This window comes from Schistocerca gregaria, chromosome 4 (assembly GCF_023897955.1).
Source record: "Schistocerca gregaria isolate iqSchGreg1 chromosome 4, iqSchGreg1.2, whole genome shotgun sequence".
Taxonomy (NCBI): Eukaryota; Metazoa; Arthropoda; class Insecta; order Orthoptera; family Acrididae; genus Schistocerca; species Schistocerca gregaria.
Window position 1 is genome coordinate 229,865,459 of NC_064923.1, and position 22,198 is coordinate 229,887,656.

Below are 22,198 nucleotides of genomic sequence, written 5' to 3' on the forward strand. Positions count from 1 at the left end.
GTTTATCACCTTTACTGTTTAATTGTGTTCTAGAAAAAATTTTAAGCATCTGGAATTCAGAGCTAAAACCAATAACTCTGGGAAGGAAAACAAATGGAATCAAGGTAAACTGCTTGGGTTTTGCGGATGATTTTGCAATACTTTCAGAAAAACCTTATGGAAAAAACAGGAAACAGAACTGGTCTCAAAATTTCAGCTGAAGAAACAAAATTAATGACAAATATAAAAAATGCACCAAAATGCATAGAAATGCAAATAGGTAAAATAGAGCAAGTAAATAAATTTAAATATCTTGGAGAGACTATACAACAGAATGGTCTAGAAAAATCTGCAATAGATGTAAGAATTAACAAAATGGAAAGAGCATATGGTTTGACCAAAAATATTTACAACAAGAAGTGCATATCTAGCAAAACAAAACTAAAACACTACACCACAGTGGTACAACCAGAATGTTTATATGGATCTGAATCCCTAACAATGAACTATAAGATGGGCAGACTAGAGGTACTGGAAACAAGGATTATAAGAAAAATAATGGGTGCAATAAAAACTGCAGATGGTTGGAAAATAAGAAGTAATGAGGAGATCTACAAAAATAGAGAGAAAATATCTGAAGTAACGGCCAAATGAAGATTAACCTTTTTCGGACACCTCTACCAGATGGATGGAAATAGACTAGCAAAACAAATACTCCTATATTTATGGAAGAAGAAATCAACAATAGCATGGATTACAGAAGTAAGGAAAGATACAGAAAGAAACATCAAAGAATCAGAAATAGTGGAAAGAAACCATTTTAAAAATAAAATACTAAATTTGGAAGGCTTTCAAAGCAGAAGAAATAAAAAAATCAGGAACAACATGGACAGAAGAAAGAAGAAACTTCATGAGGAGAATATGAGTGAATACTGGAAAAATAGGAAACAACAACAAAGGAAGAAGAGGAACTGAAGTTGTTTATGTTATTCTAGTTGGTCAATACAATTGTAAAAAATCAAAAGTTTTAAGGACACAGTTTCACTTTGAACCCACTAGAACATAGTTTTCAACCACCCATCATTTCATGTCATATATTTGAAAGCAGATTCACATTTTTCTTAAACACAATCTCACGTCTCAAAACTTTCATGAATTCATAGTGTCTAAAACAAGTTATATTCCTAAATAATAAGCGAAAATGGGCCTAAAATTTAATAAATTTGGCACTATATACTGTCACAAAAGTTTCATTTCAAAACACTATAAAAAAAGGGAAGTTACAATCTCCTCCAATCCTGTAGCACAGTCTCCGTGTCAACTGTTGCTTTGAACATTATAAGTGATGACTACAATGCAGTACATTCATAGAAATGTCTCAGTGCATCGCTAGGTGACAGTTTTAAACAGCATTAGTGGTTTCATGCTAAAAGAACTGGCACTTCAAGGAAAAAATTAATGAAACTGTGGTTTCAGGCAGAAACTCTTGGTACTCATAGGCTTAATATATATAGTGGGCAATTTCTGATCTGTTGAGAGTGGCTCATGAGGAGGCACTTTGCATATCAGATCTCAATGTATACATCATGTATCAAACATCAAGAAATTTTGGGAAAAGCCTGATGAGATAGAATCTGATAGGTATATCATCTACAACCAATTGATGCCTTGACCACTGTCGTATAATGAGATGCTGGAAAGTTATGCTGAATACTAGTTTGTCTTGATGTCTGAGACATGTTGTGAATAATGGAATGTTCTTATTGTATTTTTTTCTTTTTTAATCTGTGTGATTGATTGATTGAGTTGTGAAGGAGAACATTTTGCTGAAGTAAAAAGAAGGATACCTGAACTGAGATTATGACTTACAGATGTGAAGAAGGTGTTTTACTGATTTTAAGTTCCAGCAGAACAAGGAACACTGTGGTGATTTTTTACATGAGTTCCCATTAATGTATGCAGAGGTGAGCGGAGTAGGTACATGGAGCAATGAATTTCCTGTCAGTGCAGAGGTGGATCAGAGGATAAGAAGACTGAAAATTTGTAACTACAAATTGTATTTTCTCTGTAGCACTTTAGTTAGAGTGTCCATTTGTGATGGGACCCTGGGAAGAGCACAGTGACTGCAGCACCCAAAGATAAGTCGATAAGTAGGAATCAAGAAATGGAATTAACATATGGAGCAATGAGGAGAGACTTGAGGGATATTAGCTGACCCACATCTATTGAGAAAGTATCAAAAAGGGAAAAGAACATACATCAAGGAAAGAAAGGTACTTTGACAACCTACAGCTAGGTGCATGTTACTATGCTTATGTTAGCTGCAGACTTTTTATTATGCAGTTTATTATTTTATATGGTGTTTTAACTATATATGCAGTTTCCTCTGAGTGTTCATAGATCCAAGAGTAAAAGATGTGTCAGGTAATGACAACCCAAGAGCACAAGAGTCACAACAACTAAAGCGGAGTTTTCCCTTACACTTTTTCTGTGCCACTTTTAGTGTTGTTCAGTAGTAACAGCTTCATGGATAGACCCAAACTTCCAAATGATATCATCCATGTTTTTACAGCTGGACTTCTACATTCATTATGTATACTCCTGTACAGGGGAGACATTTTAACTGAAAGTTGTTTGACTGGTATCAGTGGATAAATACAAAGTTGAAGTGCATATATATCCGAAGAATCATGTGCTGTAGTGACTACAGCTGTTAGGAAAAACATGAAATGTATTTGCAGTTATATATGGATAACCTTCAGCTGTATAATGGAATGACGACACTGAAAATTTGTGCTGGACGGGGACTCAAACCCAGATTTCCTGCTGTACGGGAATACATATAATGAATGTACAAGTGCAGGCAGTAGATACATGGACAATTCCATTTGGAAGTTTGGGTCTGGACGTGAAGCATGCTCATATAACCAAAGTGGTCAAGGCAACCACTAGCGACAAGCGAGAAATTCGAATTCGAGTCTGTCTCCCCCACAAATTTTCAATGTCATCATTCCATTACAGAGCTAACGGCTGTCCATATTTGCAACTGTGAATATATTTCATGTGTTTCATAACAGCTAGTAGCTGCAGGGCCAATTCGTTCAGACATGCACAAACTGCAATACTGAATTTATCTGTCAATACCAGGCAAGAAACTTTGAATTAAACTGTCTCTCTTGTACAGAAATATACACAAAGAATGTGTGAGTGCAGATTGCAAGCACATGGATGGTGACACGTGGAAGTTTGGGTCTTGCGATGAAGCGTGCTTGATTAGCCAAAGCAGTTTAGATGACTGCTCTTGACAAGCAGGAAATCCAAGTTTAAGTGCTGGTCTGGCACAAATTTTCAGTGTCTTCGTTCAATTATACAACTGAAGGTCGTCCACATTTACAACTGAAAATACATTTCATGAATGAGAATTAACTTTAAAAAATTCTGTTTGGCACATGAAGTCATCCCAATGTATGCCAGGCCAAAGACGTTCTGTTCAGCCGGATGGTCATTAGGACAAGAAGGCAAGCTTGTTTGATTTGAAGCGTTTTTTAACAATCACTATTTTGGATGTTATCACGTTTCCCACTGATATAAATTTTTTGTAGCCCCTCTGGAAATGGTGCAATGCCGAAACATGTAAGGTGTAATAAAGTCAATAAAATATTGTGGTTGAGACAAAAAGTGTTATTATAGTGACAATCTTATTGGTGAAAATAGAGGGTGGTCCACAATAAATTGTAAGACTGAGCACTTTTTTGATCAGTAATTAATGAAACAACATCAAGAAAAGACAGTGAGGTGTGGTTGATAAAAGAATGCTTTCAGTTTCATGTGGCCTAGGAGCTACTTTCTATGAGGCTAATGAGACATACTGCGTGAAACTCATTTTTTCAGTTGTTTTCCATTCTCTGCACAGTCCTGTTCTCAGTTTCCATGATTAGATAAAACCAGATGAGCCTGGTCAATAACCCTCTCTACCACAATTCTATTATACACCTGTGAAATATGTTGTGATGTTAAGAGACTACAACATAAAGTGTGTTATGTCTCAGAATGGCTGTAGAAATTGTAACATTTTTATTTTCAGATGAAACTTTTATCATTTGTGTAATTATCAGTTTTCATGTGATACTTTTTCCATAATTTCATACAAACGAGGGCTATATTTCTGTGCACACACATTTAATGGTAATTTTATGTTAAGTTCTGTAAATAGAGTTTTGTCACACCATTCATTCTTAGAGGAGCATGTTCATTGTGTCAACAGGTTTCTGTACAGTGACACAAGACAACGTTTATTGACACAAACACATTGATATTTAGTGTGCTTTTGAACACAAGCATAACATAATTAGTACCATGTTGAACTTTACAGGACGGTCAGATTCAGTCTGAAAAGATTATAAGGATGATGCAACATAGATTGTGCTGAGAAATAATTGCTAGGAAAAAACTGATATGTTGTGCTATTCCCAGTTTAGTTAGCATGGAAGTTACCCAATCACGACATTGCGTACCTAAATTAAAGCAGCCTGCCACACGCGGTGATGTCAAAAGTGTTCTTCCTTTGGTTTTCTCAAACTGAACAAGAGAGTGATACAAAAATTGGACATTAGTTGGCAGCAAGGATCTCTTCTTCAGTTTAGGAAACCAAGCAAAGAACACTTTTGCAAACACCATATCTGGTAGGCTGCTGTGATTTGCGCACACAAAGTCCTGATAGGCTAATTTCAATGCTAATTAAATCAGAAATTGTGCAATGTATCAAATTTTATCTTAACAATTATTTCTCAGCACCACATACCCTTGCAAGCTTTTCAGACTGTTTCTGACCATCCTGTATATTAGTGTAAAATATGTCAAATCTTTTGTACCTAAGAAAATGCACTTTAACCATAAGCTATCTTATTTAACCTGTATGTCATCTATTGGTTTTGGTTATAGACCTTCAACATGGGATGACAGTTGTTTGAGTGTTTTTGCTGTGAACCTTGTTGTATCAACTTAAAAAGAAAAATGGAATAAGTTTTTAACGGATCTGTTTTACCTTTCATCTAGTGATGATATGTGATTGAAACCACTAGATGATGTATAGGTTAAATAAAACAGCTGTGGATAAAATGCATTTTCTAAAGTACTTAACAGTTGTTGGTTCTCCTATGGTGAAAACATTACCTTTTATAATGATTGATTTTTGTTTATTTGTCTTCTATGTTACAATGAGATTTCAGCATGAATTACCATGCCTATTAATATGTCTTTTCAGGGACAATGCTAGTGTATGTAGACAAGCAGCTCTGATGCAACATCTAGTTTCTACCCTTTTGTACCCAGTCAAAATATTAGCTCTTGATCTTACACAGGAAATTACATTTTGTTAGTAGGACCCATGACTATCAGTTTTGAACTGGAATATCTAGTATATTCCTTTTTGTGAGAATGATGATTGAATTGTTTTGTAAAATTATGAAATTAGTAATGTTATTAACTGTTTGTAGATTATGTATGGCCCAAGTGAGGGCAAGAAAAAAATTTTGTTTGGGGAATATTTCCTGTATACATTTTATAATCATTCTGGTTCTAACAATTTTTTGTGTTTGATAGTATTTGCACAGTTAAAGTAATAATTAAAAGTTTTGTGGTGGACCACTAGGATTAAGGTTCTGACTTGGGTCCTCATCAGTGGATCAGGGTGGCTAAACTCTGATATCCTATGAAAATAACAGATCCGGCACAGGTTTTCTTCCTGGCATTGCAGTAATGAATGGCATCTGCCTCAGCCACCTTTCATGAACTTATTATTTATAATGATTAACATGGCTTCACCTAGTTCAGCAGGTTGCTTTTATGCTATCTGCTTATGATATAGCCATGTCTGGGAGAGCAGTTGTGGACGGAACGAACTCTACTGATTTTATTTGCTTTTATTTCATATCAGCACCCTATGTTACCCTTCATCCATAACTTAATCATGGTTAACTCTGTGACGAATGAATGTGTGGTTGAATGAAAGTGAATGTGTGATTGTAGAGTCAGAATAGCTTTCTTGGTTCTCATGGAAGTGTGGGAAGGTTCACTGAATTTTAGCTCTCAAAGCTGGCGTCTGCTGTGACCAGTGGCAGATACATATGGGGGGCATGCGGGTCATGAGCACTCTGCACCCATTTCCCTCCCCAATGGCTCCTCACTCTGTTACCATCTCTGCTGTGAGATTTGTCCCATCCACTCTCCCAACACTACCTATACCAGCCCTATAACTGGCAATACATATACTATCAAAAGGAAAGCCATCTCTGAAACGACACGTTATCTACTGGCTTTTATGTAAACACTGTCTGGCAGTCTACATTGGTATGACTAGCACCAAGTTATCAGTAAGGATTAATGAGTATAGACTGAGGGTTTACACTAGCAACACACAATATCCTGTTGCAGAGTATGCTCTAAAACATGAAAGTCGTGACCTCAGTGCCTGTCCCACCACACGTGCCATAGGATTCTTTTCCCTGGCATCAGTTTCTCATAACTCCATAGGTGGGAACCAGTGTTACAACATGTCTTTGGTTCTTGTCACCCACTGTCCTAAATTTATGCTAATTTCTTCAGCCTCAGCATTTCTTTTCATTAACTATTTTTCTTCTTTGTCCCCTTTCAGATTTCTATATATTTTATTTTCTGACTTCCTTGCACCTGTCTACCATGTACAACCGAAGTTTCATATCAGCGCACACTCCGCTGCAGAGTGAAAATCTCATTCTGGAAACATCCCCCAGGAGACGGATACTGGCAGAAGTAAAGCTGTGAGTACCGGACGTGAGTCGTGCTTCGGTAGCTCAGTTGGTAGAGCACTTGCCCGCGAAAGGCAAAGGTCCCGAGTTCGAGTCTCGGTCGGGCACACAGTTTTAATCTGCCAGGAAGTTTCATATCAGCGCACACTCCGCTGCAGAGTGAAAATCTCATTCTGCAAACATCCCCCAGGCTGTGGCTAAGCCATGTCTCCGCAGTATCCTTTCTTTCAGGAGTGCTAGTTCTGCAGGTTAGCAGAAGAGCTTCTGTAAAGTTTGGAAGGTAGGAGACGGATACTGGCAGAAGTAAAGCTGTGAGTACCGGACGTGAGTCGTGCTTCGGTAGCTCAGTTGGTAGAGCACTTGCCCGCGAAAGGCAAAGGTCCCGAGTTCGAGTCTCGGTCGGGCACACAGTTTTAATCTGCCAGGAAGTTTCATATCAGCGCACACTCCGCTGCAGAGTGAAAATCTCATTCTGGAAACATCCCCCAGGCTGTGGCTAAGCCATGTCTCCGCAGTATCCTTTCTTTCAGGAGTGCTAGTTCTGCAGGTTAGCAGAAGAGCTTCTGTAAAGTTTGGAAGGTAGGAGACGGATACTGGCAGAAGTAAAGCTGTGAGTACCGGACGTGAGTCGTGCTTCGGTAGCTCAGTTGGTAGAGCACTTGCCCGCGAAAGGCAAAGGTCCCGAGTTCGAGTCTCGGTCGGGCACACAGTTTTAATCTGCCAGGAAGTTTCATATCAGCGCACACTCCGCTGCAGAGTGAAAATCTCATTCTGGAAACATCCCCCAGGCTGTGGCTAAGCCATGTCTCCGCAGTATCCTTTCTTTCAGGAGTGCTAGTTCTGCAGGTTAGCAGAAGAGCTTCTGTAAAGTTTGGAAGGTAGGAGACAGATACTGGCAGAAGTAAAGCTGTGAGTACCGGACGTGAGTCGTGCTTCGGTAGCTCAGTTGGTAGAGCACTTGCCCGCGAAAGGCAAAGGTCCCGAGTTCGAGTCTCGGTCGGGCACACAGTTTTAATCTGCCAGGAAGTTTCATATCAGCGCACACTCCGCTGCAGAGTGAAAATCTCATTCTGCAAACATCCCCCAGGCTGTGGCTAAGCCATGTCTCCGCAGTATCCTTTCTTTCAGGAGTGCTAGTTCTGCAGGTTAGCAGAAGAGCTTCTGTAAAGTTTGGAAGGTAGGAGACGGATACTGGCAGAAGTAAAGCTGTGAGTACCGGACGTGAGTCGTGCTTTGGTAGCTCAGTTGGTAGAGCACTTGCCCGCGAAAGGCAAAGGTCCCGAGTTCGAGTCTCGGTCGGGCACACAGTTTTAATCTGCCAGGAAGTTTCATATCAGCGCACACTCCGCTGCAGAGTGAAAATCTCATTCTGGAAACATCCCCCAGGCTGTGGCTAAGCCATGTCTCCGCAGTATCCTTTCTTTCAGGAGTGCTAGTTCTGCAGGTTAGCAGAAGAGCTTCTGTAAAGTTTGGAAGGTAGGAGACAGATACTGGCAGAAGTAAAGCTGTGAGTACCGGACGTGAGTCGTGCTTCGGTAGCTCAGTTGGTAGAGCACTTGCCCGCGAAAGGCAAAGGTCCCGAGTTCGAGTCTCGGTCGGGCACACAGTTTTAATCTGCCAGGAAGTTTCAACTGGGACATGAGCTGTGTCATTTCATGGGTGGTTCTCCCTTTGGTAGTTTATGTTTTGCCAGTAAGTCTACCCTGACACAGAGTTCTGGGCAATTTATCTGTAATTCTCCCCATTTCTGAAACCTTGCTAATCCTTTTCCTTTATCCATCTTTCTTCCCCTTCAACCCTTCTGCCAGAAGGAGGAGCCACTGTGCCTGACAGCTTGCACATGTCTGTAACTTTTGTGTGTGTTCTCTCCTTTTGCTGTTTGGTGCCATTTATCCAATTATATTGCATTTTCAAAAACTGATTATTTTTGTTTGTATTATAGTTGTTGCGGCCATCATACCTTCTTAAGTAACCACCTTGTCCAAACTGTCATCTGTTTACATCCTTATGTGCTAGCTCACTTGTTCATTTATCAGTACCACCTATTATTAACCAACATCTCACTCCTGTATCTTTTCTAGTACTGGCACTGATTTCTGTTTGATTATATGTGGCCATTGTTATTTATAAATCTAGGTATAACACTTTGTTGTTCAAAAGTGAGGTCTCCTATTTTTTATAAGTATATAGACCTGTTTATTTCTAGAATGGTTTACATCAGTTTACAGCTTGAACGCTTAGCTATTTTTTGACATAATCACGATTTCTGTCAATGCATTTTTGTGGATGCTGTGGCAGTTTTTACATGTCCATGTCATACCAGCTCGCTGCCATGCTATTCATAAGAGTTATGAACCTCTTCTTTCACCTTGTCGTCAGAGCTGAATCGCTGGGGCCACAATCAACGCTGACAGGAACTGTGAGACTCTGAAATCTCAAATGGGCAATTCAGAACTGGAGAAGAGGAATGTTGAGTAAGGGCGTACATATTCTCCATGACAACGCTCGCCCACACATCGCTCGACAAACCATTGCTCTCCTGCAACAGTTTCAGTGCAACATAATCACCCACCCAGTCTATATCCTGACTTGGCACCCAGTGACTATCACCTGGTCCCTAGGTTAAAAGAACATCTAGCCGGAAAGCGATTCAGCTCCGACAACGAGGTGAAAGAAGAGGTTCATAACAGCATGGAGGTGAGCTGCCCTTCTACTTTGGTGTGACTTCCACCAAGTTATTAGTTAGGATGAAAATTGCCCTATGCACCCCTGTATCACCACCTGTACCAGCCCTGCAATTGGCGATACACATACTACCAAAGTGAGAGCCACCTGTGAAATGACACACGTCATGTCCCAGTTGTTTTGCAATCCCTTTTTGGCCTTCTACATTGTTGTGACTACCACCAAGTTATCAGGTAGGATGAAAGTTCATAAACAGATGGTGTATACTGACAACACATAATATCCTGTTGCAGAACACGTTCTACCACATGACACTCATGAGCTTGATGCCTGTTTCTTCAAATTTGCCATAGGATTCTCCCACCAACACCACTTTCTCAGAACTCTGCACATGGGAGCTGGCATTACAACATGTCCTTGGGTTTCGCCACCCACCTGGCCTAAATTTACAATGGTTTTTTCAGCCTCGGCATTTATCTTAGTAACTAGAAAAACAAAGACAAAATCTCAGTAATCAAATAATTAAAAACATCTTCTGATGACTAAAATTTTGGCTTATGATTTTTTTAGTGCTTGAAAGGGGTTTCTCACCTTATTTTGTTGCTTCTACTACAGCTCATCACTGTTCCTGAAAGTGTTTCCTATTATCACATATACATGCTGTATAATTCAATTTCATGTACTAAACTTGTAGAAATATTATTGAAAATGTATACTTGTCTCGCGCTTGAAATTAAGCTTTGCAGAGGTGAAACTTGAAGTGGCATACATTTTCATCAATTGGAATCACTGCAGGTGGTAATTAAGGTACAATGTAACAAAAACATTTAAGTACCTCTTTAGTGTTCTCATCATTTTCATTGACAAGGATATACGAATGATACAGTTGATATGGTATAAAATCCAGCTCCAACATTAAACAGTTTTGAGCAACACTCTCTAAGTTGAATTCTGAATTAGGCTCCCATTCAGAATAAATATTTAGATATGTTTCAGTACTGCTTTCACTGCTTGCCTATAATGCAGAAACAACAAGCATATTACACAAAATGTAACAATTAACCATGAAACTATCCTATGACAAGGTGTTGATGGCTTCACATCTACTGAGAAATATGTGATATCATACCTTTATAATTGTTATTCCTATGACAAAATCATCACCTGATGTGCTCTTGTTGAATGAATCTATAGATATGATTTCTGCTCCACCTGAAACAGAGCATGAATTACATATAGTTCATACCAATTTAATTATAGGAGGAGGAGATTAGTGTTTAACATCCTGTCAACAATGAGATCATTAGAGACAGAGCACAAGCTCAGATTAGGGAAGGATGAGGAAGGAAATTGGCGATGTCATTTTAAAGGAACTATCCCAGCATTTTCCTGAAGCAATTTAGGGGAAATCATGGAAAACCTAAATCAGGATGGTCGGTTTGAACCATCATCCTCCCGAATGTGAGTCCAGTGTGTGCTAACCACTGTACCACCTTGCTCATAATTTAATCATATAGCTTGATTTCAGTTACTGATAAGCTGAAGATTCACAAGCATGTATAAATACACAAGTTATGAAAATTTTAAGTATGTAAAGATGGGCACATGAAATTAATTGATTCCCTAAAAATGCACTGTAGGCAGTCCTATTTGACAAAATGGAACATAACAGTAATTACTGGCAACATTTTTAACTCCTCTTCCACTGCTAGCTCCCACCAGAAATCATAACTGAAAAATTTTAATTCATTGTTACCGGAATGCAGCCCATCGTACAACATTACAATAAATCCCTATCTCTCTCTTTCTATGCGTGTGTTTACTACAGTCAACTAAGTTACAGAGAATGATCTGTTAAAAACACACTAGGTCAGAAAACAGTATCACTGGATGCAGATGCATTTTTCTCTCTCAGTCACTATGGGTGTTCATTGTAGCATAGCACACTAAATATAAAATTAGCTAGAATTTAATTGTGAATGGTATCAAAGCCACCAATGGTTTGTTAATAACAGTTAAGGATTACTGTAGCAACTGTTGAAGCAGTGCGCAAAGGTAAATAATCTAATGGAAAAAGTAAGACAATTAATTGTTGTTGTTGTTGTTGTTGTTTTTGGGGGAGGAGACCAGACAGCGAGGTCATCGGTCTCATCGGAGTAGGGAAGGATGGGGAAGGAAGTTGGCCGTGCCCTTTCAAAGGAACCATCCCAGCATTTGCCTGGAGCAATTTAGGGAAATCACGGAAAACCTAAATCAGGATGGCCGGACACGGGATTGAACCGTTGTCCTCCCGAATGCGAGTCCAGTGTGCTAACCACTGCGCCACCTCGCTCGGTGACAATTAATTCATGCATCATTGAGATAAAGTCTACAATGAAAAAATAGGTAACATTTTACTTTAATGCAGGTGTAAGTAGCATCTAAGAAAACCCATAATAATAATAATACAAATTCATAGTGTCAAACTAATTAGTGAGTACACTACAGTAGATGAATATGCCTGGCAGACAGACACTTCAAGTTCTAGACAGAGAAAAAGGCAGCAGCAGTACCTGGTTTGTGCACAGTGCTCTCTCTCTCTCTCTCTCTCTCTCTCTCTCTCTCTCTCTCTCTCTCTACCTACCTACCTACCTACCTACCTACCTCCTCCTCCTCCTCCTCCCCCCCCCCCCCCCCCCACCGACTATTCCTTACATGTTTACATGGAGAAATTAATTGTTTCACTTTATTTATTTCTGCTGAGTTTATTAAGAAAGATAAATATAGTGTGTGTGTTTCATGAGATTTAGTGTGCCATAAGCAAGCTGCAACCCGATTCACTTTGAAAATCATGATCATTGCAAATAGTATCACAGCTCCAGAGGCAAGAACAGAAGCACTTTGTTCATTCACTCATTCATTCATTCATTCAATGGTTCACACATCTTTTTCTGTCAGTCTTACCATGAAGCAAAGCGGGTGTGTGTGAATTCCTAAGGGACCAAACTGCTGAGGTCACTGGTCCCTAGACTTACACACTACTTAAAGTAACTTATGCTAACAACAACACACCCACCCATGCCCGAGGGAGGACTCTAACCTCTGGCAGGAGGGGCCATGCAGTCCGTGACAAGGCACCTCAAACTACCTGGCCACTCTGTGCAAGCATGAAGCAAAGCCTCCAGGAACACAAGAAGAAGCAAATTATACATTAACATGCAGAAGCAGCCACTTTTGGCTCTTTTCGTTTATTTTGAAGATGAATCCACTTTAGCTGTAACTACTTTATTTACAAATACAACCAATTTTGCAGCATCATAGGTACATCACAGTTGCAGTCTGTACAAAGTTACAGACAAGAACTCATGTAACACAATAAAACATTTAAAAAATGAAGAGAGACAGCAGATGAACATACTCACATGCTCAACTCATGTTCTGATCAGAAAAGAGAATGGGATGATTCAGTGTTCATAGTCAGCAATTTTTCACTATTTAATGGACATCACAAAACAACGCAACATAAAATAACATAGAATGTCCCTGTAATGCCTAGAAAGGACAAAGGTTAAAATAAGATCTTCTCAATAATATCTATCTGCTAGGTAAAATACTACTAAATTCTAATCACCAGGAGTACCAGTACCTGATGAACTAACAGGTCCTCATTCACCGAAAAAGAGGTCACAAACCAACTGCATCATCAATAGGATTATTTAAATTTAATCAGCATCATTCCCTCATTTACCTACAAAACTACAAAAGTTTGACAAACACACTGGTACAGACCCACATTATTCAGTCTTAAATTGTGGGGGACTCCCCCCCCAAAAGAAAAACATGAAACTATGTTTAGGCTTAGCATGCAACTGACATGAAGTGAAACAAAGCTGAGTATCGTGTTGTATTTAAACAGCTCAATAGGTAGAAAGCAAAACCAGATAGCAAGAGGACGTACTTACCATTGCAATCACTCGCACTGGATGCGTAATAGCAGACAGCATGTCAAGACAGAACTGCACAAGCACCATATAGCGACATTGGGAGAAGATTCATGAGGAGCATGCATGTGCATCTGCAGATAACTAGACGTGTAGAACAGTGGCTAGGCTGATGGAAGAGCTGGGTGATCCTTTACAACGTTTTGAAACTGACATAAATTCTTAGAAACTATTAAAAGTGCCAATGATATACCATAGAGAAACAGCACGTTAATGGTTGTAAAATGGTCCCAAGATGGTGCATATTAAAACTTCTAAACTATGCATAAAACAATAATTTATTAAACAGCCAGGCTCTAGACAAGAATCACACTTTACAGGAACTGTGCTTGATTTAAAATTTAATACAATGATGAAAAACTCACAAGGTAAGGAAATGTATTTTTTTTTAAATAGAACTCAAAATTAAATATAAAGGCTTTGTTCTGTTTCACATACTAATGACAAATTATGACTAGTGATGATCTACTCAAATTGATAATTATGGCAATTACTTTATACATGTTGTCCAGGAGGAAAAAAGCTACTTTGAAAAAACTCACTCCTCTCCTTCTATACCATACAGCAGCTGTTTTTATCTAATACTGTCTAAATCAGGAACTATCTGATACAAATACATGAGTTCCAGTATAGCGGTACATTAAAACCATCTGCTTCTCTTTCAGTACCTATTATGGTTTATAACTTTATTTGTCCAACAGTGTACACAGAAACTAAAACATTTTTATGCATGTTAGTATAGTTCAATGTAGGCACTGTTTGAAGTTCAACAGACACTGAAATGGTATTCCACTTCTCACACGTCCATAAGCACAACATGTGTTAATGGCTTCTACTGTGGTGAAGATCTGTTACATCAAATCTAGCAGATCTAGAACCATTGGTCTGTAAACAATGTTCCTAATAAACCCCCATATACTGAAATCTAATGGAGTCAGATGGGGAGATCAAGGGGGCACAACAATGAGAGTACCCCCCCTGCACCCCCCCCCCCCTCTTTCTCATCCAATGTTCAGGAAACATCTCATAGAGAACTGCGGTAACTTCCCCATTGATACTGGCAGGTAACAGTTCCAGGATTGTTTTAATTTCAATAATATAAATGTGACAAAGTCATGCAGGGGGCAGGTGGCCATTACTGCACTAATCAGTAGTTCTCCATTCAGGCTGTGTGGGTTGCAATGAAAAAACTCAAACATCAGGCAAGAAATGACTTTGTTGCTCATATGATGCATTTCAGAATTGATCCATCATCAGATATCCAGGAGCTATTACGGCATGCAGAATTGGGATTTCACATGAAACTGAAATGCCATGTCTATGTGTAGTAGTCCCAATCGCCCCTGGACATCTGATGATGGATAAATTCTGGAATGAACCATATGAGAATAAAGTCATTCCTTGCCTGATGTTTTACTTTTGCATTGCAACCCATTCGACCTGAATGCAGAAGTACTGATTCTTTTAATTTCAAGTTTGAAGTCGGATAACAAATGACAAAAGAACACGGGGAGGGGGGGGGGCGTCCTAGCCTAACAAATAAAAATGACAGAAATGTCATAATACCAATTTATTTTTCAATATAATACCCATGTACAGTAATACACTTGCGGGCATGGTCAGATAACGTCTGCAAACCATTGAAATAAAAGGTCTTTGATTTTGAGCATCAATCACTGCATCATCATTGTCAAACCGTCCTCTGAGCTCTTTTTTTAGGTTTGGGAAAAGAAAAAAGTCTGATGGAGCAAAATCTGGAGAATATGGCGGATGACATAACAATCTGAACCCACAGTCAGGCAGAGTTTCCAGTGTTGTGAGGGATTTGTGCACTGGTGCATTGTCCTGATGCATAAGAACTCCGAACACCAATTTTCCATGCCTTTTTTTCTTTATCTCTTCTCTCAAACAGTGCAGGATGGTGAAAAAGTATGATGCATTGATAGTTACATCCTTTTACAAGTAACCCACCATAATTACCCCTTCTGCACCCCTAAACACCGACGCCATCACCTTATTGGCTGATTTTTGCACCCGGAATTTCTTTGGGTAGAGGATGATGTTTCAATTGTCGTGACCGTTGTTTTGTCTCAGCATCAAAATGGTGAACCCATGTTTCGTCCACTGTCACATACCTTGCAAGAAAGCCGTCTTCATCCGCTTCAAATTGGTGAACGATTTTTTCACAACACTGCACACGCTCCCGTTTCTGATCTGCATTCAAGTCTTTCAGGACCCACCAAGATGAAACTTTCCGGATTTCCAAAATATCCTAAACAATGTCATGAGCACACTCTTAGAAGATTTCAAATGTGTTTTCACTTTGCTGCAATGTTGTTCAACGATCCTGTAAAATCATATCGTGAATTGCAGTCACTGTTTCATCAGTGGCAACGGTAACAGGCCCTTCCCTCCTTGGTGCACCTTTCACACTCGTTCTTCCACATCTGAAGCCAAATGTCCAGCTTCTCACTATCCTCAAGTGTATTCTGCATGTCCTCCACAACTTCCTTGGGTGTCATTCCCTTCAAATGTAGATATTCAATCACAGCACGGTTCTTTATTCTTTCGATATTCACCATTTTGCTTATGTTACCATGAAAACGCATCCTAGCGGCAAAACTAACGAAGCTGGAGCCGTGAAATTTGACTTGCATACCCACAAAAGGTCACCATAAAAGTAGGTGGTGGTGTTTGTGCAAGACATTATGGTAACTATCTCAGGCTAGAAACTTTTCAACCACCCCTCTTAACTACAAATTAACAATTTTTGGAGTTTTTCCTTTACTTGTACTGTGAAACCTTACTTATTGCCACATTTCATCATTGTACACTAATGGGAAGTACCCTATATGTTTTGACAAGGGAGTTTGCAAATATCAAAATATATGACAAAAATGGCTGTACTTTTGACTACATGGACTTAGAAGCCAACTTTCATTCTACCACCAATGGACCATAGATCTTAGAATGTAACATAAATTTCAATTTTGTGTGTCTACACAATGCTGATAAAAAGAGTTTTTAACAGTCGGACAGAAAGACAGGGAGACAGATGTACAACAAAGCAATACTATAAGGGCTCTGTTTTTACTGATTGAGGCACAGAACCCCAAAAATGTACTAATCACACCATGTTAATGAAATCCCAGCAATATGTTAACTTTTGTTGTATCCCTTTCCTACTCAGTAACTGTTCCTGGAGTTTCACTTCCCCACATTTGACAGTAATGTTGGTTAACTTTGCCACAGTGCTGAAAGGTAGATTCATCACTGAACAGCACCACATTGACATAGCCATTGTTTTTGGAGTTTGTAAGCATGCAATCAGCGTTGTTTGTGCACAATGTCACACACTGTCAAATAGGGAACAGTTAGTTCCCAATAGCTCATCTAGTGGATTTATGTGGACTTATAACAAATACTTTGCATACATGTTACACAGTCCCTTCATTTACATAAGTTTTATGATGTTTTCCAGTATCAGAACTCAAAACTACCCATTTCTTGAAGACTTCTGTCCCACGGATTTACGTGTGGGAGGATCCATGTTGCATTCTCTTCTTGCACACTGCTGAAGGAAGACATGTTGCAGATTTTAACACTGATAACCATAGCACACATTGCGGCTTTTGTAGTGGTATCCAAACGTTGGTTGTCAGGAGTATGTCTTCTACTTTACAGTAAACATTTGTGCGCATGAGCCGGTGCTGTTCATGAAATGGTGGGGATCACATTTTGAGTGTCCCTATTGATTGTGTATTTATATAACAACATAAAATGTGATCAGGTTTTTCCATTACAAGCATTTGTTTGTGTATACCTCTGTTCTGGACACCCCGTATCAGAGTTAAGCAGAATTTAAATTCGTGAGTTGAAATAGTCAGAGATATTGTAGGACTGCCTACTGAGGTATATGCTTTTGCGAAATGTTTAAATATTTGGGAATTCCAATATCTTGTCTTATGTCCACTGTCAAACTTTTCGAGACCTTTTACTGGAGTATAAAACTCCAGTCAGAATCCTACAGGGGATGCATAGTCTACATGGAAATTATTTCTATTTTTAGTATTGTGGTTGAGAATTGGAAAGTTCACCATTAGTCCAGTCATTTTATTAAGTGTAAGAATTATTAGGTCCCTGAAGAGTCTTCTGCAAGATATTCAGTTACCAACTTTACAAAATATTCTTATTGCATGCTTCTGCAGAAAAAACACTTTTTTCACCTTAATCGCATATTTCAAGATTATGCCATAGGGCAAAATTGAGAGAAAATATGGAAGATCTGATAGCAATGCACGATGTTCTCTGCTGGTTTGTGCAACAAGAAAAATTTCAGAGTTCACACTAGGCAGAAGTGACCTTTTTGGTTAACTTGTTCAGACACTGGTGCCACCTCAGTTTAGTAACCATCTAGATTCCCAGGAAATTCACACTTCCAGTGTATGCTCATTGATCTCTGTTTCTGGTATCTGTAAGTCATTTTCATTTATCTGAAATTGCATAATATGAGGATTTGCAAGATTAAACCTGTTCTGTTATTCTTCTGGCCATATCTGGTATGGATTTGTTGAGATCTTTTATCACCTTTGGAGAAAAGAGAACCACTTGCATGAATATCAAGAACTCAGATGGAAACCCAGTTCTAAGCAAAGAAGGGAAAGCAGAAAGGTGGAAGGAGTATATGGAGTGTCTACACAAGGGCGATGTACTTGAGGACAACATTATGGAAATGGAAGAGAACGTAGATGAAGATGAAATGGGAGATATGATACTACATGAAGAGTTTGACAGAGCACTGAAAGACCTGAGTCGAAACAAGGCCACCGGAGTAGACAACATTCCATTAGAACTACTGACGGCCTTAGGAGAGCCAGTCCTGACAAAACTCTACCATCTGGTGAGCAAGATGTATGAGACAGGTGAAATACCCTCAGACTTCAAGAATAATATAATAATTCCAATCCCAAAGAAAGTAGGTGTTGACAGATGTGAAAATTACCAAACTATCAGTTTAATAAGTCGCAGCTGCAAAATACTAATGCGAATTCTTTACAGATGAATGGAAAAACTGGTAGAACCAACCTCAGGGAAGATCAGTTTGGATTCTGTAGAAATATTGGAAAACGTGAGGCAATACTGACCTTACGACTTATCTTAGAAGAAAGATTAAGGAAAATGTTTCTAGCATTTGTAGACTTAGAGAAAGCTTTTGACAATGTTGACTGGAATACTCTCTTTCAAATTCTAAAGGTGGCAGGGGTAAAATACAGTGAGGGAAAGACTATTTACAATTTGTACAGAAACCAGATGGCAATTATAGGAGTCGAAGGGCATGAAAGGGAAGTAGTCGTTGGGAAGGGAGTGAGACAGGGTTTTAGCCTCTCCCCGATGTTATTCAGTCTGTATATTGAGCAAGCAGTAAAGGAAACAAAAGAAAAATTTGGAGCAGGTATTAAAATCCATGGAGAAGAAATAAAAATTTCAAGGTTCGCCGATGACATTGTAATTCTGTCAGAGACAGCAAAGGACTAGGAAGAGCAGTTAAACGGAATGGACAGTGTCTTGAAAGGAAGATATAAGATGAACATAAAAAAAGCAAAACGAGGATAATGGAATGTAGTCAAATAAAGTCGTGTGATTCTGGGGGAATTGGATTAGGAAATGAGACACTTAAAGTAGTAAAGGAGTTTTGCTATTTGGGGAGCAAAGTAACTGATGATGGTTGAAGTAGAGAAGACATAAAATGTAGACTGGCAATGGCAAGGAAAGCGTTTCTGAAGAAAAAAAAAATGGTTACTATTGAGTATAGATTTAAGTGTCAGGAAGTCATTTCTTGAACGTATTTGTTTGGAGTGTAGCTATGAATGGAAGTGAAATGTGGATGGTAAATAGTTTGGACAAGAAGAGAAGAAATGTGGGCTACAGAAGAATGCTGAAGATCAGATGGGTAGATCACATAACTAATGAGGAGGTATTGAATAGAATTAGGGAGAAGAGGAGTTTGTGGCACAACTTTACAAGAAGAAGGGACCTGTTAGTAGGACATGTTCTGAGGCATCAAGGGATCACAAATTTAGCATTGGAGGGCAGTATGGAGGGTAAAAATCGTAGAGGGAGACCAAGAGATGAATACACTAAGCAGATTCAGAAGGATGTAGGTTGCAGTAAGTACTGGGAGATGAAGCTTGCACAGGATAGGGTAGCATGGAGAGCTGCATCAAACCAGTCTCAGGACTGAAGACCACAACAAACAACAATGGGAAACCTACATTAAAATGTCCAAATACAGATTGTTTCCTGCATCCTCATGAATAGAATGCTGGTCTGTTAAAAACAATGCAACCTCATTCAATGTCTCACTAGTTTAAAATATAGTTATGCAAAGAGGGTAATTTATAATGTAAAAAGCTTGTGCTAGAATGTTAATTGATTTCAGGCATTTGAAACGCTGGCAGAGAGTGTGAGTCCATTTCTCCTGTCCTGGGTGGTACTGAGTCATGAGAAGAGTGCTCCGGACAGTGGGTATGTGGGAGGTGGTAGGCGACAGGAGAGACAAGACATAGGAGACCTGTTTCTGAACAAGGGTAGGAGGGTAATTTCAGTCTTTGAAGGCCTCAGTGAGAGCCTTTGCATATTTGGAGAGGGACTGCTCATCACTAAAGATGTGATGACAGTGACTGGCTAGGCAGTGTGGAAGGGATTTTTTGGTATAGAATGGGTGGTAGCTGTTCAAACGGAGGTATTGTTGGTGGTGATCTACAAACAAAGCTGTAACCACTTGTGACGAAGCAAGCTGGGATATTTTTACTTCCCCTCTTGTTTTCCCATCTGCCTCCTTAAATTTTTTTTATTCTTTTTTTCATTTCTGACCAGTTACTATTAACATACATGAGTATAAATTGCATTTTAATAAAAGAGAAAGGCTGTCCCTCTGTTTTAAAGAATGTAGCACCAGATCTAATTTTGTGCTTAGTTTTTGTACGTAATCGATTTTCTAATTTGTTTTGACTCTTCCTAGATAATATCTTTCTTTATAGGGTGAAATCAGTAACTGTTCCGTAACTTAAATTCTATTGTTGACTTATAAAGAAATATAAATTCTACAATAATCATAAACATTTGGGGGAACAACTAATAGCATTATTTAAGTATTTATTTGGCTCTATTCGAAAACATGTTGGCAAAGCCAGCCCTTAATTAATTCCGAAGTAATTACCAGTTTTGTCAAAAGTTTTGTTTGTGTTACTATATCTGTTAATAACATCATTTAAACAAATAATTCAGCCTAACCTTTATAGTAGAAGAAACCGTTCAAAGGAACGAATTTTTCAATATATTCAGTTAATTTAATGAGTCATATTTTAATTGCAGTTTCTGTAACTTAAACATCAAACAATGTATAGTTTCAGTGCCTATTATTGTGATGATATATTGAGGCCCAGTTTTTGGTCACGAGACAGTCAGTCCATGGCTGAGTTTCAGACAAGGAACCCGTATTGGTTAGATCAACAACAGTGCATCCAATTAACTGTGAAATAAGTTTAATACAATTAGGCCATGTGATAAAACAATGACAGTGTGTGTTCAATACATACCGTTTTATTCTACAAGAACTGTGAAATGTGTGTTAGGTTTTTACTGCTCGTAGATGTTTAACAGTAAACTATTGTAGCTATATGTTGATGTTTGCTTGCAACCTATTAATGAGACTTATTGACAGTTGAACAAGAACGCACTGGCCATATAACTGTGTATTATTGGGGGGATTCTGAACAGTGAAAGTAAAGAACTGTGAAACACAAATGTGCACCTGTCAGCTACATCATTTAAAATAGTCAGTGTTGAACTTCCATCCTCCATTTTTCAGCCAGTACAGTAACACAGTATTTCAACACTGAGGACAATCGACGAGGAAATGAAGTAAGCGAATGTCACACACTGTTCTCCTTTCCACATGGCCATGACAACTAACAAACTGCCTGTCCACACGAATGGCCATCGCCTAACTGTGGCCAAGAGGGAGCTGGAGCACCCAGTTGCTGAACATGCTGCCCAACACAATGAGCCTCACTTTAATGTCTGCTTCACAGCCTGTGCCATCTCCAGTCTTCCTACCAACATTAGCTTTTCTGAATTGCACAGATGGGAACACTCTGTACCAAGTAGCTTCATTCCCATAACTGCCATGTCTTTAACCTTCACTAGTCCCTATCATCCACTTAGCTACCCCTTCCATGCTGCCACTCCAGCATTATATACACCATCATAATACTGTAGTGTATCGACGGTATTCAGTTAAAAAGAATGTCAGAGTGGAAGTGAGATGCAACAGAGGCAGCCACAGGCCGGCAAGAGTGTTGTGCACTGCAAAGCAAAACACAGCCGACAGGTGCTGTGAAACAGAGGCAGCTGGTCACATTTTTAGCAACAGCTGACATTGCAACATGCTAATGGAAGAATGGAAGCCTTTCCTGATTTGCCACCACAGAAGAGTTTAGAATACTTGCCTTAAGCCCTAAATGAACACAATCTGTAGCATATAAGTACTCAGCCATTAACATCCAGAGTAACACCCTGGAACACAATACAGTGGCATTCAAGTGATGCCCCGATCGACCACGCTCTTTGCATTGTCAGCAATGTCAGACATCTATTGTGTCACATGAAAGGCAACTGGATGCCTCCACCCAGCTACTCTTGATGTACTATGACCTAGGACCGGAATAAAGAAGTTAATTAAACAAATCTACTGTTGTCCATATGTCT

The 22,198-nt window shown here is 39.1% G+C and overlaps 1 protein-coding gene and 5 non-coding genes across 6 annotated transcripts in view; 5 read left to right on the top strand and 1 right to left on the bottom strand.

Moving 5' to 3' along the window:
• The window catches only part of LOC126266616 (KICSTOR complex protein kaptin-like), a 91,780-nt gene that overhangs the window by 42,167 nt on the left and 27,415 nt on the right, over positions 1 to 22,198 (bottom strand). The window contains exons 2-3 of the mRNA XM_049970962.1: positions 10,579 to 10,661; positions 10,285 to 10,464 (exon numbers count right to left, since the gene is read on the bottom strand). Coding sequence (XP_049826919.1) covers positions 10,285 to 10,464; positions 10,579 to 10,661 — 263 coding nt within the window. The remainder of the gene's footprint in view (positions 1 to 10,284; positions 10,465 to 10,578; positions 10,662 to 22,198) is intronic.
• On the top strand, positions 6,798 to 6,872 carry Trnas-cga (transfer RNA serine (anticodon CGA)). The gene has a single exon. It is a non-coding gene; the product is annotated as a tRNA-Ser (tRNA).
• Positions 7,097 to 7,171, top strand: Trnas-cga (transfer RNA serine (anticodon CGA)). The gene has a single exon. It is a non-coding gene; the product is annotated as a tRNA-Ser (tRNA).
• Trnas-cga (transfer RNA serine (anticodon CGA)) lies at positions 7,396 to 7,470 on the top strand. Its single transcript has one exon. It is a non-coding gene; the product is annotated as a tRNA-Ser (tRNA).
• Positions 7,695 to 7,769, top strand: Trnas-cga (transfer RNA serine (anticodon CGA)). The gene has a single exon. It is a non-coding gene; the product is annotated as a tRNA-Ser (tRNA).
• Positions 8,293 to 8,367, top strand: Trnas-cga (transfer RNA serine (anticodon CGA)). The gene has a single exon. It is a non-coding gene; the product is annotated as a tRNA-Ser (tRNA).